Source organism: Saccoglossus kowalevskii, chromosome 20 (assembly GCF_978046115.1).
Source record: "Saccoglossus kowalevskii chromosome 20, keSacKowa6.1, whole genome shotgun sequence".
In the NCBI taxonomy this organism is placed as follows: domain Eukaryota; kingdom Metazoa; phylum Hemichordata; class Enteropneusta; family Harrimaniidae; genus Saccoglossus; species Saccoglossus kowalevskii.
The window spans coordinates 21,102,565-21,116,658 of NC_140660.1; the positions used below are offsets into that span (position 1 = coordinate 21,102,565).

Here is a 14,094-nt window from a genome sequence, read left to right on the forward strand (position 1 = left end):
CCGCGATGCTTATTCACGTTGTATTGTTTACAAGTGTCAGCCTCGTCTAGCACATCTTTAAAACAATAACATGTATTGATCGAAAGGTAATCTCGCCTTTGTACATAGTTAGCCTTACAAAAACAGTGATAAAAACGGAAGTCTACAAGAAGTTACCAAGTCTATCAAGGGTGCGGAGCAGGCAAACCCAAAATACTAGGGTAGTAATAATTTGCCCATTGCGTCGGGATGGTCTATCCCGAGTTGCTGCACTGCGATTAATTGCGTTTTTACTACTTCATCGCCAGTGACACTAATTACCAAGAATTAAAAAAACAAGTGAAATTAAGTCGCATCGGGGAAAAAAAACTGTAAATAAATCGAAGTAAAAATTATTCAACTGCAGACGAGACGGACAAGGAAAAAACGAACCCTGACCTCTAGAAATACCTCATTCATAGTGCGTCATTACCGAGGATCGCCACCCTAAGGCGACGTAACGCATGTAGTGACATCACAACCGATGCATGCTGGGTTACAGCGGAGATTTTGACTGAGGTAACAAAGATGGCGGCGCAGAGTGCATGTTTTTCCGCGATGTTTAAAAACAACATTTCGTTGGCGATTTTGATGTAATTTCTTAGTTAATCATCAATGAATCGTTTTAATTAAGCAAACATTCTAAGTTTGTGTATTTTTAAACAAAAAAGTCAGGGACCGATGATCGCAACAGCAGCGGTGAATACCTGTTCAACGCAATGCCGTCAGCTGACAATGTTACGGTGATCGTAGCGTTACACAAATAATAGATAGATCAATGAAAAATCGCTGACTTTAGTTTTGAAATGCCGTTGTAGAAAAAAAATGTCATTATTGATTTATTAATTTCTTCATACAGATTTTACAAATTTAACAAACAAATCCCCCCCGCCCGTCGTATGAACTGACAGTAACATTGGCACTAAAACTGACTGTATTTGTACACAAAATAATGATGAACCTCCACGGATAAACAATATATTTACTGACTGGCTATAAGTATTTCCATTTCTTTCCTGTTCTATTTCAAACTTTATTTGACTTGATGCACACATAAAACACAATGAATGTAAATGATAAAAAATATATGAGATATGTATCAGTTCTTTATTTCAGTTAAAATGTTTGTTGGGGAAGCTAATTATTATGCAAACAAAATTATGCAAATAAGATATATTGTTATGTAAATTAGCCGCGATGCTTGGCTTAGAGTCTGGGGAGAACACTGCCCTGTCTTAGCTAAAATATGCCCGTCTGAGACAAGTGGACAGGCAGTCTGTACATTTACCCTGTCTTAGCTAATATATGCCCGTCTGAGACAAGTGGACAGGCAGTTTGTACATTTACCCTGTCTTAGCTAATATATGCCCGTCTGAGACAAGTGGACAGGCAGTTTGTACATTTACCCTGTCTTAGCTAATATATGCCCGTATGAGACAAGTGGACAGGCAGTTTGTACATTTACCCTGTCTTAGCTAATATATGCCCGTCTGAGACAAGTGGACAGGCATTTTGTACATTTACCCTGTCTTAGCTAATATATGCCCGTCTGAGACAAGTGGACAGGCAGTTTGTACATTTACCCTGTCTTAGCTAATATATGCCCGTCTGAGACAAGTGGACAGGCAGTTTGTACATTTACCCTGTCTTAGCTAATATATGCCCGTCTGAGACAAGTGGACAGGCAGTTTGTACATTTACCCTGTCTTAGCTAATATATGCCCGTCTGAGACAAGTGGACAGGCAGTTTGTACATTTACCCTGTCTTAGCTAATATATGCCCGTCTGAGACAAGTGGACAGGCAGTTTGTACATTTACCCTGTCTTAGCTAATATATGCCCGTCTGAGACAAGTGGACAGGCAGTTTGTACATTTACCCTGTCTTAGCTAATATATGCCCGTCTGAGACAAGTGGACAGGCAGTTTGTACATTTACCCTGTCTTAGCTAATATATGCCCGTCTGAGACAAGTGGACAGGCAGTTTGTACATTTACCCTGTCTTAGCTAATATATGCCCGTCTGAGACAAGTGGACAGGCAGTTTGTACATTTACCCTGTCTTAGCTAATATATGCCCGTCTGAGACAAGTGGACAGGCAGTTTGTACATTTACCCTGTCTTAGCTAATATATGCCCGTCTGAGACAAGTGGACAGGCAGTTTGTACATTTACCCTGTCTTAGCTAATATATGCCCGTCTGAGACAAGTGGACAGGCAGTTTGTACATTTACCCTGTCTTAGCTAATATATGCCCGTCTGAGACAAGTGGACAGGCAGTTTGTACATTTACCCTGTCTTGGCTAATATATGCCCGTCTGAGACAAGTGGACAGGCAGTTTGTACATTTACCCTGTCTTAGCTAATATATGCCCGTCTGAGACAAGTGGACAGGCAGTTTGTACATTTACCCTGTCTTAGCTAATATATGCCCGTCTGAGACAAGTGGACAGGCAGTTTGTACATTTACCCTGTCTTAGCTAATATATGCCCGTCTGAGACAAGTGGACAGGCAGTTTGTACATTTACCCTGTCTTAGCTAATATATGCCCGTCTGAGACAAGTGGACAGGCAGTTTGTACATTTACCCTGTCTTAGCTAATATATGCCCGTCTGAGACAAGTGGACAGGCAGTTTGTACATTTACCCTGTCTTAGCTAATATATGCCCGTCTGAGACAAGTGGACAGGCAGTTTGTACATTTACCCTGTCTTAGCTAATATATGCCCGTCTGAGACAAGTGGACAGGCAGTTTGTACATTTACCCTGTCTTAGCTAATATATGCCCGTCTGAGACAAGTGGACAGGCAGTTTGTACATTTACCCTGTCTTAGCTAATATATGCCCGTCTGAGACAAGTGGACAGGCAGTTTGTACATTTACCCTGTCTTAGCTAATATATGCCCGTCTGAGACAAGTGGACAGGCAGTTTGTACATTTACCCTGTCTTAGCTAATATATGCCCGTCTGAGACAAGTGGACAGGCAGTTTGTACATTTACCCTGTCTTAGCTAATATATGCCCGTCTGAGACAAGTGGACAGGCAGTTTGTACATTTACCCTGTCTTAGCTAATATATGCCCGTCTGAGACAAGTGGACAGGCAGTTTGTACATTTACCCTGTCTTAGCTAATATATGCCCGTCTGAGACAAGTGGACAGGCAGTTTGTACATTTACCCTGTCTTAGCTAATATATGCCCGTCTGAGACAAGTGGACAGGCAGTTTGTACATTTACCCTGTCTTAGCTAATATATGCCCGTCTGAGACAAGTGGACAGGCAGTTTGTACATTTACCCTGTCTTAGCTAATATATGCCCGTCTGAGACAAGTGGACAGGCAGTTTGTACATTTACCCTGTCTTAGCTAATATATGCCCGTCTGAGACAAGTGGACAGGCAGTTTGTACATTTACCCTGTCTTAGCTAATATATGCCCGTCTGAGACAAGTGGACAGGCAGTTTGTACATTTACCCTGTCTTAGCTAATATATGCCCGTCTGAGACAAGTGGACAGGCAGTTTGTACATTTACCCTGTCTTAGCTAATATATGCCCGTCTGAGACAAGTGGACAGGCAGTTTGTACATTTACCCTGTCTTAGCTAATATATGCCCGTCTGAGACAAGTGGACAGGCAGTTTGTACATTTACCCTGTCTTAGCTAATATATGCCCGTCTGAGACAAGTGGACAGGCAGTTTGTACATTTACCCTGTCTTAGCTAATATATGCCCGTCTGAGACAAGTGGACAGGCAGTTTGTACATTTACCCTGTCTTAGCTAATATATGCCCGTCTGAGACAAGTGGACAGGCAGTTTGTACATTTACCCTGTCTTAGCTAATATATGCCCGTCTGAGACAAGTGGACAGGCAGTTTGTACATTTACCCTGTCTTAGCTAATATATGCCCGTCTGAGACAAGTGGACAGGCAGTTTGTACATTTACCCTGTCTTAGCTAATATATGCCCGTCTGAGACAAGTGGACAGGCAGTTTGTACATTTACCCTGTCTTAGCTAATATATGCCCGTCTGAGACAAGTGGACAGGCAGTTTGTACATTTACCCTGTCTTAGCTAATATATGCCCGTCTGAGACAAGTGGACAGGCAGTTTGTACATTTACCCTGTCTTAGCTAATATATGCCCGTCTGAGACAAGTGGACAGGCAGTTTGTACATTTACCCTGTCTTAGCTAATATATGCCCGTCTGAGACAAGTGGACAGGCAGTTTGTACATTTACCCTGTCTTAGCTAATATATGCCCGTCTGAGACAAGTGGACAGGCAGTTTGTACATTTACCCTGTCTTAGCTAATATATGCCCGTCTGAGACAAGTGGACAGGCAGTTTGTACATTTACCCTGTCTTAGCTAAAATATGCCCGTCTGAGACAAGTGGACAGGCAGTTTGTACATTTACCCTGTCTTAGCTAAAATATGCCTGTCTGAGACAAGTGGACAGGCAGTTTGTACATTTACCCTGTCTTAGCTAAAATAAGCACGTCTGGGAAGGCTGGACGGGCCTCAATTTTGACCCTTTTTATTTGCTTGCATCTTACAGAAGGAAATGCTAGAGACTGTAGGCACTTTACTTCCTACTAGAATCCAAACAACTGCTTTGTCGTGATAAAATTCCAATGGAAACTGTGGTGTACTTAAAGTATAAAATGACACTTTGCTCATTACTAGATAGAAAAGGCATTAGTGGAGCAAGCATTATACTGTAAAATACTTTATTTTCGCTAAAAAGTCTTTTTGGGTATTTTGTATAGAATTTATTTTCACTGTTTTGGATGAGTTGAATATAAAATATAGGAAAAGTATATTTGCTGGATTTTCTTTTCACTGAATCATTCCTTTAGCGAAAATAGAGAAAATTAATTCTAAGCGAAAATAAAGAATTTTACAGTAATTAACTAAATGAACAGTTACTCAGTTTATGGTGTTATTGCAAGTAGATTTTATATCAGGAGAGACAAATTTATAGATTTTGCCAATTTGGGAACAACGCAAAATTTAACAGTTGTATGTGTTGGTTCTTTATTCAGAATTACTCGTAAAATGGCTGCTGTGAAAGTGTTCTATCTCGGGCATGGTGGTGAGACAACAGGCGCAGGGTGTTAGCAAGCCAGCAGTCCACCCACCAAACGGACTGGCAACTTTTTTCAATTTTTCTGTTTTTTTCCTATTGTTCTTTGATTATTTTACCAAAATATATCCAAAACCATCTACATTTTCATGAAGTTGAATTGTTTTTGGACTGGCAGTTTTAAATTCCTGGCTAATAACCTGGTAAGGTGCCAGTCTAAGAGACTCCAATGAAATGTTTACAATGACTTTTAGTGAAACAATGGCAATCTTTAACAGTGAAACATTTTAAAGTTGTTTCTATAATTGTTTTGGACCTAATAGACATTATTTTCTTTGGCTACCGACCTTGATCCAAATCTGTGTTTTAATTTTTGAAAGATGAAAAATTTGATTGGCACTCGAAGGTTAAATATACATGCCGTCATTTGAATGTGAATGAGTTCTCACTGCCATTAGTTAGCAACTCTAAACATTCTTTGTTGAATGTTAAAGGCCCAATTCACTTGCTCCAGGAGGTGGGGCTATGCTAATGAGTGTTGTTAATCATTTGCGCAGACTATGACGCATCCTGTTTCAGCGGCCCAACATCACTTGACTTTGATTGACAGTAGTTAATTACTCAAAGATTAGTCCCTTTCCCCGATTCATGTTTTTGACTTTTATCGCCAAAATCTCAGCTCGTACACTATTTATTGTCATAAATATAACACACAATTACTGCTGTGATATTCATAGTTACATATATCCACTTTGGCACGACATAATCAATCTGTAAGTTCGAGAAAACGCGTTCTTACCGGAGCTTGGCTGGAGCTGTTTACTACAGCGTGACAAGCAAGGCAATAATCCTTACTGTTTAGGAGCGTATTTATAGTATACCTGGGCCTTTAAAGGGGAACCGCTCAATCCCATGGATTGCACCACATGCTCATGGGTAATTAACTCCGCCTCTGGCCACTCAGTAAATGAATGCTTATATGCTCCCTTACTCAAACTGTGATTGACATGCATTTTGCATACATTAGCCGCCATTTTCAACTCATGATTTTTACATGTCGCGGTACGTTTCGACCGAAACAGCATCATTTATACATCAAAAGCCCTACCAGATGAGTGTAATCGCTAGCGTACATAATCATGCCCCTGTAAAAATGCATTTTGAATCACAGCTTCATCTCTAAACATAGTAAATGGCACATTTCACAGAGCCCTCGCCACAATGTGAGCGACTTGGTTCGGATTAGTATACTAATACAGTGGCCATATTGCCTTATAGTATCGGTTCCCCGTTAAGTAACCCCAAATATAGCCTGACAAGGTAGCACTAGTCGTGCCCTCCGTGGTGCTCCAAACCCAACACGCGCCTGACAGAACGGTGTAGTTTTTCACTTCCCTGACGATTTTTTGTCTGTACTAATCAAATTGCAGGAACGACAGATAGTGACAGCCATCAAAGAGTAACCATTTCACGGCAGAGTTTATTTGTTTGTTGTATAACGTGCTGGCAAATTTTCGCCTTATCATCTTGTTGAAAACAGTCTGTAATTTTTGTTGACAATGTAAACACAGCTTTGATTGACGCTGTTACCATGACCACCAAAATAAATATTCATTGAACTCATTGCAAGAAGGCGTGAACTTTGAAAATTCACAGTATTAATCTTGCTGACGAGACGTATACTATTCTGTCAGGCGTTGGTGGAGCACGGTGCTGTTAAGCCGGCGAGGGCGCCACTTGCGTCTACTTGTCAGGCTCGCCCAAATACTGTGCAGAGTTATATGTGCCTCTCTTATCATCTGACGATCTACCGATCCAAGTTACAATTGGACCAATCAGGAACAGCTACCTTTCAATCAGAACTTGTGCATATCGCTTTCTAATAAAATACAGTACAGTCCGAGCATAACTTGACATTTAGCTAGATTTAATTGACTTCAAGGTAGTAATCTACTTAAATATGTCACATAATTCGTAAAGGGTAAATATTACTGAGAATGAATTGAAATTCTTAATGACAATGCTACTTGCTTTAAACATACCTTGTTTCTATAAAAAGGCTGAACTAAGTTTGGAAGTTAAGTTACGTGCATACAGTCTAGTGTACAAAAGCTGCTTGAACATGACTTGCAAAGGCAATTAGTTATAAGCATGTAATTAGAGAGTGCATGTATGTACATCAGTGGACAGAGTCTAAAAAGTGGTGATGGCCTCTCAGTGTTCCTTTGTAGCAAATTTTGCACTGAAAAATATTATGTTTTTATCTCAAAAATATATTTGAATAATTTTCTATTTGAATACAAAAATACATGAAATAGCTAGGAAATTTTTCTCAGAGTGCTAGATTTTGCAATAATACTGTAAAATACTTTATTTTCGCTTGGAATTAATTTTCTCTATTTTTGCTAAAGGAGTGATTCAGTGAAAATAAAATCCAGCGAATGTACCTTTTTTCCTATATTTTACATTCAACTCGCCAAAAATCAGTGAAAATAAATTCAATACAAAACACCCAAAAAGTCTTTTCAGCAAAAATTAATTCCAGCTAAAATAAAGTATTTTGTATATTCGCTGGATTTTATTTTCACTAAATCATTCCTTCAGTGAAAATTAAATTCAAGCAAAAATATTTACAGTATTTTACAGTATTTGAGAGGAAGAAACAAGTCATGCCAAACTAATTATCGGCCATTTGTGATTAAGATCTATTTAATAATGAAAATATTTTTTTCTACATCTCTTACAGGTGGTGTAACTCCCTTTGTAGCGCCGGTGACAGAAGTCTCCACAACAACCATTATGAAATCAACGATCTCTAGGAATATTGACTTATAAATCTTTCTTTCTTCAATCCCTGAAGGTGTTTATTTCTGCATGGCAGCAGCAGTTTCCATGACAACTACTACGCCATCATTGATCTCCGTGAATATTGAGTTATAAATATTCTTTCTTTTTTTTCAGCTCTTACAGGTGCTAATCTCTCGGCAGTGGCAGCAGCAGCAGTAGCCACGACAACCACAACCTCAGTCAATGAAGTCCCTATTACATCAACAAACAATACAATGGTGACGGATACACCGTTACCAGATGGTGCTGGGGCGGCCACCGTGTGTTTAGACGATTCTTTAGATTCACCCTCCACCTCAGCTGGCTCGTCTAGCGATGAAAAAGATAATGAGAAGAAAACAAAAAAGCGGAATCGTTGTTATGCTTGTCGTAAGAAAGTAGGACTTACAGGTGAGTCTTGAACTTCTATTCTGACAGGATACTGAATCATTCGAGTTGCCAATATCAATTTATGATCGAAAAAGTTAAAGGAGAACTGCTCAATCCCAGGGATTGCACCAAAGAATCATGGGACACTATTGTTTATGTTGTTTACAATGTTAATCTATCTTTTGTTATCCATTGTTATTTTAATCCAGAAAGTGAATTTGTTGTGAGATTAGGCTTAACTGGAAGGTGCCCCTTTAAAGGGGAAGCGCTCAATCCCATGGACTGCACCAAAGAATCATGGGAACCTATTGTTTATGTTGTTTACAATGTTAATCTATCTTTTGTTATCCATTGAAATTTTAATCCAGAAAGTAAATTTGTTGTGAGATTAGGCTTAACTGGAAGGTGCCCCTTTAAAGGGGAAGCGCTCAATCCCAGGGACTGCACCAAAGAATCATGGGAACCTATTGTTTATGTTGTTTACAATGTTAATCTATCTTTTGTTATCCATTGTTATTTTAATCCAGAAAGTAAATTTGTTGTGAGATTAGGCTTAACTGGAAGGTGCCCCTTTAACAAAAATGACCATGCCCATATTTTAAAAACTCCACCTACTTTTGAGAAACCACACCCAAATTGTAGCTTGATGATCAATTAACAGTTAACAGACCTCCGAGTTTATGGGTGACATAGATTTTTTATTTTGCATAACATTTTATGTTTACCGTAATTCAAAGTTCAGTTAGCAGTTATTTAAAATACGACTTACAAAATTTAAACGTTAGACAAAACAACAAATCTGTGTTGCCCGTAGCTCAAAGTTTGATTAACTTTTAATAAAGTTATTTAATGTGGACGTTCAACGAAAACAAAAATGTATATTGCCTGTAACTCAAAGTTCTGATAACTGTTAATTGAACAACGAGTTTCAATTTTGGCTTGGTTTTGCAAAAGTAGGCGTGATTTTTTAAATATGGGTCATTTTTGTAACTCGATATTCGTAACTTGACCAATTCAGCAACTCATTCTGGCTAACTGCAAGCAATAAATAGCATCATTTGAAGACATGTGGCAGTTTTGAAAGCCAGCTAAGATAGCTTTAAGCCAGCTTAAAGTGCCTGTGCAATAATGCCCACCCACACGCTTCCCATTTTAGATCTGTGCCCTACTGAAATGGGCAATTATTGATTTTTTTGCTGAAAATGATTACTCGTATCCAAGTAAATTTGAGATATTTCCCTTGCTGTAGCCACGCCCACCTATCCTGAAACGATCGACTGTTTCCGGATTTCCGACTCTCGCCGAAAGTGCGCCACCAAATGCAAAAATATGAGAGGAAGCCATACCCCTGGGCCGTACTTTTATATCACTGTGTCATTCAACGTACAACTATACTTTTAAACGATATACCGTGAAAATAACGAGAAAAGGTTGGGGTGGACTTCCTCCTAACAGCGTCATATGCAGTGTCCACTTCACCTCAGATTCTTTTTTTTTTGAAAAACTGTCCTTGTCCAGTATGTGTTTCAATTGATTTGATTTTTTTTGCGATCCTGATTATCACTTTATAGAGACCACCCGTGTTATGTAAAAGGTAGCAGTAATTTTGATAATGACGCAAAAACGAAGCGTCTGACAAACAGGAAATTACGCAGCCCTCCGGATGTTTTCATTTTCGCAGGCTAAAAGTGTCTGAATTGTTCGGTTATTGGTGTTGAATGTCGAATTCACACCTTTGTTGCCTTTACTTGCAGCTTGATCTGCGTAATAATTTACGGAATAAGAATCCGGGCTTGAGCTGTCAATGAATTTCTTTAATATGATGCCATAATCATGAAAATCACGCTAAATCCACTCTGAATTTGTCTGTATGTGAGTCGCTCTCAATTATTTTTGTTATCCAATTTAACGCCGCCATTCACGCACTTGTCCCCCTCATGACCCGACGCGTTCAACCATTACAACGCGGCAGTCATTTATTTAGTAACTGTGTTCTGTCGTTTTTTTTAATTATTTCTCTATTTTATAAATCAATAGTGTCTAGTAACCTGCTAAATAACAAGACCATTCAGCCGTCAAATTTGATTTTGTCCAATGCCGGAGTCCAGCGACAGTGTACAAACGTGCTCCGGTGACTGTGACGACCACGGTGACTAGCTACACCAGACCGGACACATTTCGCATCTGACTCAACCCCATGCAACAAACTTGATACTATGTGTTCATTATGGTTCATTTTTCTTCGAAGAACAAATACATAAGTGGAAATTTAGTCAAAGACTAGAAAACAGCACAAGAAATTTGCCTTATTTACACGTATCGGCAATGCAAGCTGCCCAGCGACTTCCCCTTCTGACGTCACAAGGGGAATTTCTGTATGCAAACAAGAAGCTAATGAGGAGCCTCGTTTTAAAATACACAAAAAAAAGTTTCCGTAGACTGAGTTTAAAACACATATTTTTTTGTACTTAAAAAAAATTATTTATGCTTAGAAACATAAAAATTAATAATATTTATGTATCAATTGATAATTTTAGGCGTGAAAATAGCAGCCATTTCACAGGCACTTTAAATGTCAGGCTACACTGTATGTCCATACTGTAGGTTCAGTCATTGAGAAATATAGATTGCATTAGTAATGCATGTAGTACGTGTTAACTACAATATCACAATAACCTTTGTTTACTTACCTGCTTGTGCTGGCATTTGTAACAGACTGTTCAATTACTATTACTAAATTACTTTTTAGCTTGATATCTTCTTCCTGAAAAACCACAAATCAGGTGGTGCAAACATAATTTTTGTACACTGACTTGCGTATTTTGAATATTGTGGATGAAATCAGTCAGCCAGGCGCACGTGTGATAATAAAATAAATACCATATTTACTATATGGGGGCCGCCATCTTGAATGGCGCATAAAACTAAATAAGAGACAAGTTGTGAAACGCATTTTTCAGATTCCTACAAATCAGGACAAAAATACCAATCTTTCACTGAAGTAATATTAAGCCAACCGATAACAAAATTCTGCCTAATTCGTCGTTTCACAACTTATTTAGTTTTATGCGTCAAGATGGCAGCCCCCATATAGTAAATATCGTATTTATTTTATTATCACGTGTGCGTCAGCTGACTGTGGATGAAATGTATTTATCATAATTCAGCCTGAAATCACTGCTGTAATATCCATAGTAATATGTATCCAGTTGCTGATGAAAAACAGTTTGACCAGAACTTAATTGGAAAGCTGTTTACAACAGCTAGACTTAGGATTCATTTTAGGATTCATTTTAGGATTCATTTTAGGATTCATTGTAGGATTCATTTTAGGATTCATTGTAAACTCGGTACATGGGCTTTTAAATAATGTAATGTATCTAACTTTGCCAAATAAAAATTTTCGTATTTTTATCTGATGATGTAGAACTACTAAAAATCTGACTTACAGAAAAATACGGTTTTGCACTTCTTGATTGCTCTGTACTAGTTTCGCATTTTACGAAAAAATGGGGGGCTTGAACTTGAGAGTTGAGATGGTGCCTAGTTTCAAGGCCATTTTTGATTTGCAAATTTATATTCAATAACACTGAAAATATATATTGTTTGTCTGTTAAATAACCTTGATACATGTAAGAAAAAAAATGTTATCATATTTTTAATGTCAAATTGCATCTTGATTCAACGACTCGTTATTTTTTTCTTCTTGACAGGATTCGAATGCCGCTGCGGAGGATTATATTGTAGTTTACATCGGTACTCTGATAAACATGGATGCTCGTTTGATTACCGGGCTGAAGGACAAGAACAAATTAGGAAAAACAATCCTGTTGTCGTGGGCGAGAAGATACAGAAAATTTAGTTTATTGTTTTTTGTTTAGTGTATAGTCTATTAATATTATTATTATTATTGAAAGAATGAAAGAACAAACAATTGAGTGCATGTTTATGTGTGAATGAATTCAATCAGCCATTTTGAATTTCGGGATCAAAGGTCATGTGGTATTGTGGTGATGAGGCCATTTTGGATTTTAACTCTTTTTGTCACTGGGTTTGGATGGTCTTTTAAGGTGTTTTTTTTTGCATTTAAAATAATTTGTATGAGAAGTGTCAACTCAAAGTACTGGTTTTCTGGAAATCACTAATTTATAGTATTTGCAACACTCCCAGAAGCCATATTCTGACAAGACTATAGAGGGCGCTGCAATTTGACAAGACTATAGAGGGCGCCGCATTCTGTAATAAACTCGAAAGTGCACTGTAACTTATTGGAGTTACTGCTACTGTTTATGCAAATTATTTAATTTTATACTCGCCAAAAAAACCACATCCAGCCTTCTGAACCTTTGTTATTGAGTGTGACAACTTTTCATGTGAACTTTAAATTTGACTTGTTTATTTTTAGCATGAATACCATTGCCCTTTGACCTTGGATATCCAAGATGGCTGTCCACATTTATTTTTTGGTTTCTGCTATTTTGTGTGGTGTCATTAGCCAAGATTTTTAATTCCAAACTTGGTAGAAAAAACAAACAGTCTATGAAACATTTATTTCAAGATCTGTATTAAAAATGTTTGAGGTTTAAAAAAACTCATTACAAAAAAAATTATATACCTTTTTTTTTTTCTGTAGCCTCGCTTAAAACTATTAGTGCAAAGACCAAGAAAATTGTATTAAAATATTTGTACAAAATATTTCATATGTATTTGACATTCTAGAAAACAACACAATTTGTTTTAAAAAAGCTGATAGATGATGAAAATGCACCTTTTTTTTCATTTTGTTTGAATAATGTAGATTTCATACTTACTCTTAACCCTATCACCGACCTGGTCATGTTTTGTAAAGTAGTTTTCTGTACCTTTTTTTTTTAAATTGACGAAGGTTTAGATCAAAACCAGTAAGCAATGTCAGATTTTGTCAGTTTGGTTCAAAATTAATCTTAAATTAGAGAAAATTATAGAAAATACCAGTAAGTGTTGTCAGATTCTATCTGTTTGGTCCAAAATTATTGTTATCAGAAAAAAATTACGAAAAATATGATCAAAAGTCTGTAGGTGAAAGGGTTATATGTTCGTTTCAATCACTTTTCACAAAATAAGTAATTTATTCATCTTTTCTTATAAATTTTGTTCAAAACTTGCAAGCGATGTCAAATTCAGTTTGGTCTAAAATAACCAAAAGGAATTATAGAATAGAAACACAGAAAATGATTACTAACCATCTAATGGCGTGGACAATTTCTGTTGATGGCAACCATGTGAGAGTTTGTTACGTGTCTACAGGTATATTAGTATGAAAATACTGTAAAATGACTAATTTTCACTGGGTTTAAATTTCCCTGATTTAGCATTTCGGGCATATTCAGTGGGTTTTAAATTCACGGTTTTATCATTTAGATAATGTATTCTATGCTAAATTTTCCATAGTCACTGGGTTTTAATTTAGCGCATTTTCCAGTCAGCGGAATAAGCAAAATTAAAACCCAGTGAATACTTAACCCCTTTACAGTAGGAGATTTCCCGTTCACTACATCGCAATGACCTTTGTCCCGTTTACGTTCGACTTCACACATAACGCAGGATCTCGCAGTGAACGGAAAATGATCTATTAAGATCAGTTGTTATTATGGTCCACACGTATATATATATGAACTTCATAAAAATGAAAAGCAGAGAAAGAATGTTACTTTGGATTGTCAAGTCTTCTATTTAGTTTCATTTTATTATCGATGCAGAATTTTAATAATCTGTACAACTGACAGTAAACGGAAAA

The 14,094-nt window shown here is 37.5% G+C and overlaps 1 protein-coding gene across 2 annotated transcripts in view; it reads left to right on the forward strand.

Annotated features, from left to right (window-relative positions):
- Window positions 1–12,256, forward strand: part of LOC100366285 (AN1-type zinc finger protein 5-like) — a 31,562-nt gene extending 19,306 nt beyond the window's left edge. The window contains exons 3-4 of one of the 2 annotated variants that reach the window (XM_002731005.4): window positions 8,064–8,339; window positions 12,032–12,256. In XM_002731005.4, coding sequence (XP_002731051.2) covers window positions 8,064–8,339; window positions 12,032–12,180 — 425 coding nt within the window. In that variant the 3' untranslated portion in view covers window positions 12,181–12,256. Of the gene's footprint in view, window positions 1–8,063; window positions 8,340–10,355; window positions 10,485–12,031 lie in introns of those variants that run through there. The other variant, XM_085494517.1, reaches the window with a different exon arrangement.
- The last annotated feature ends 1,838 nt before the right edge of the window (window positions 12,257–14,094 follow it).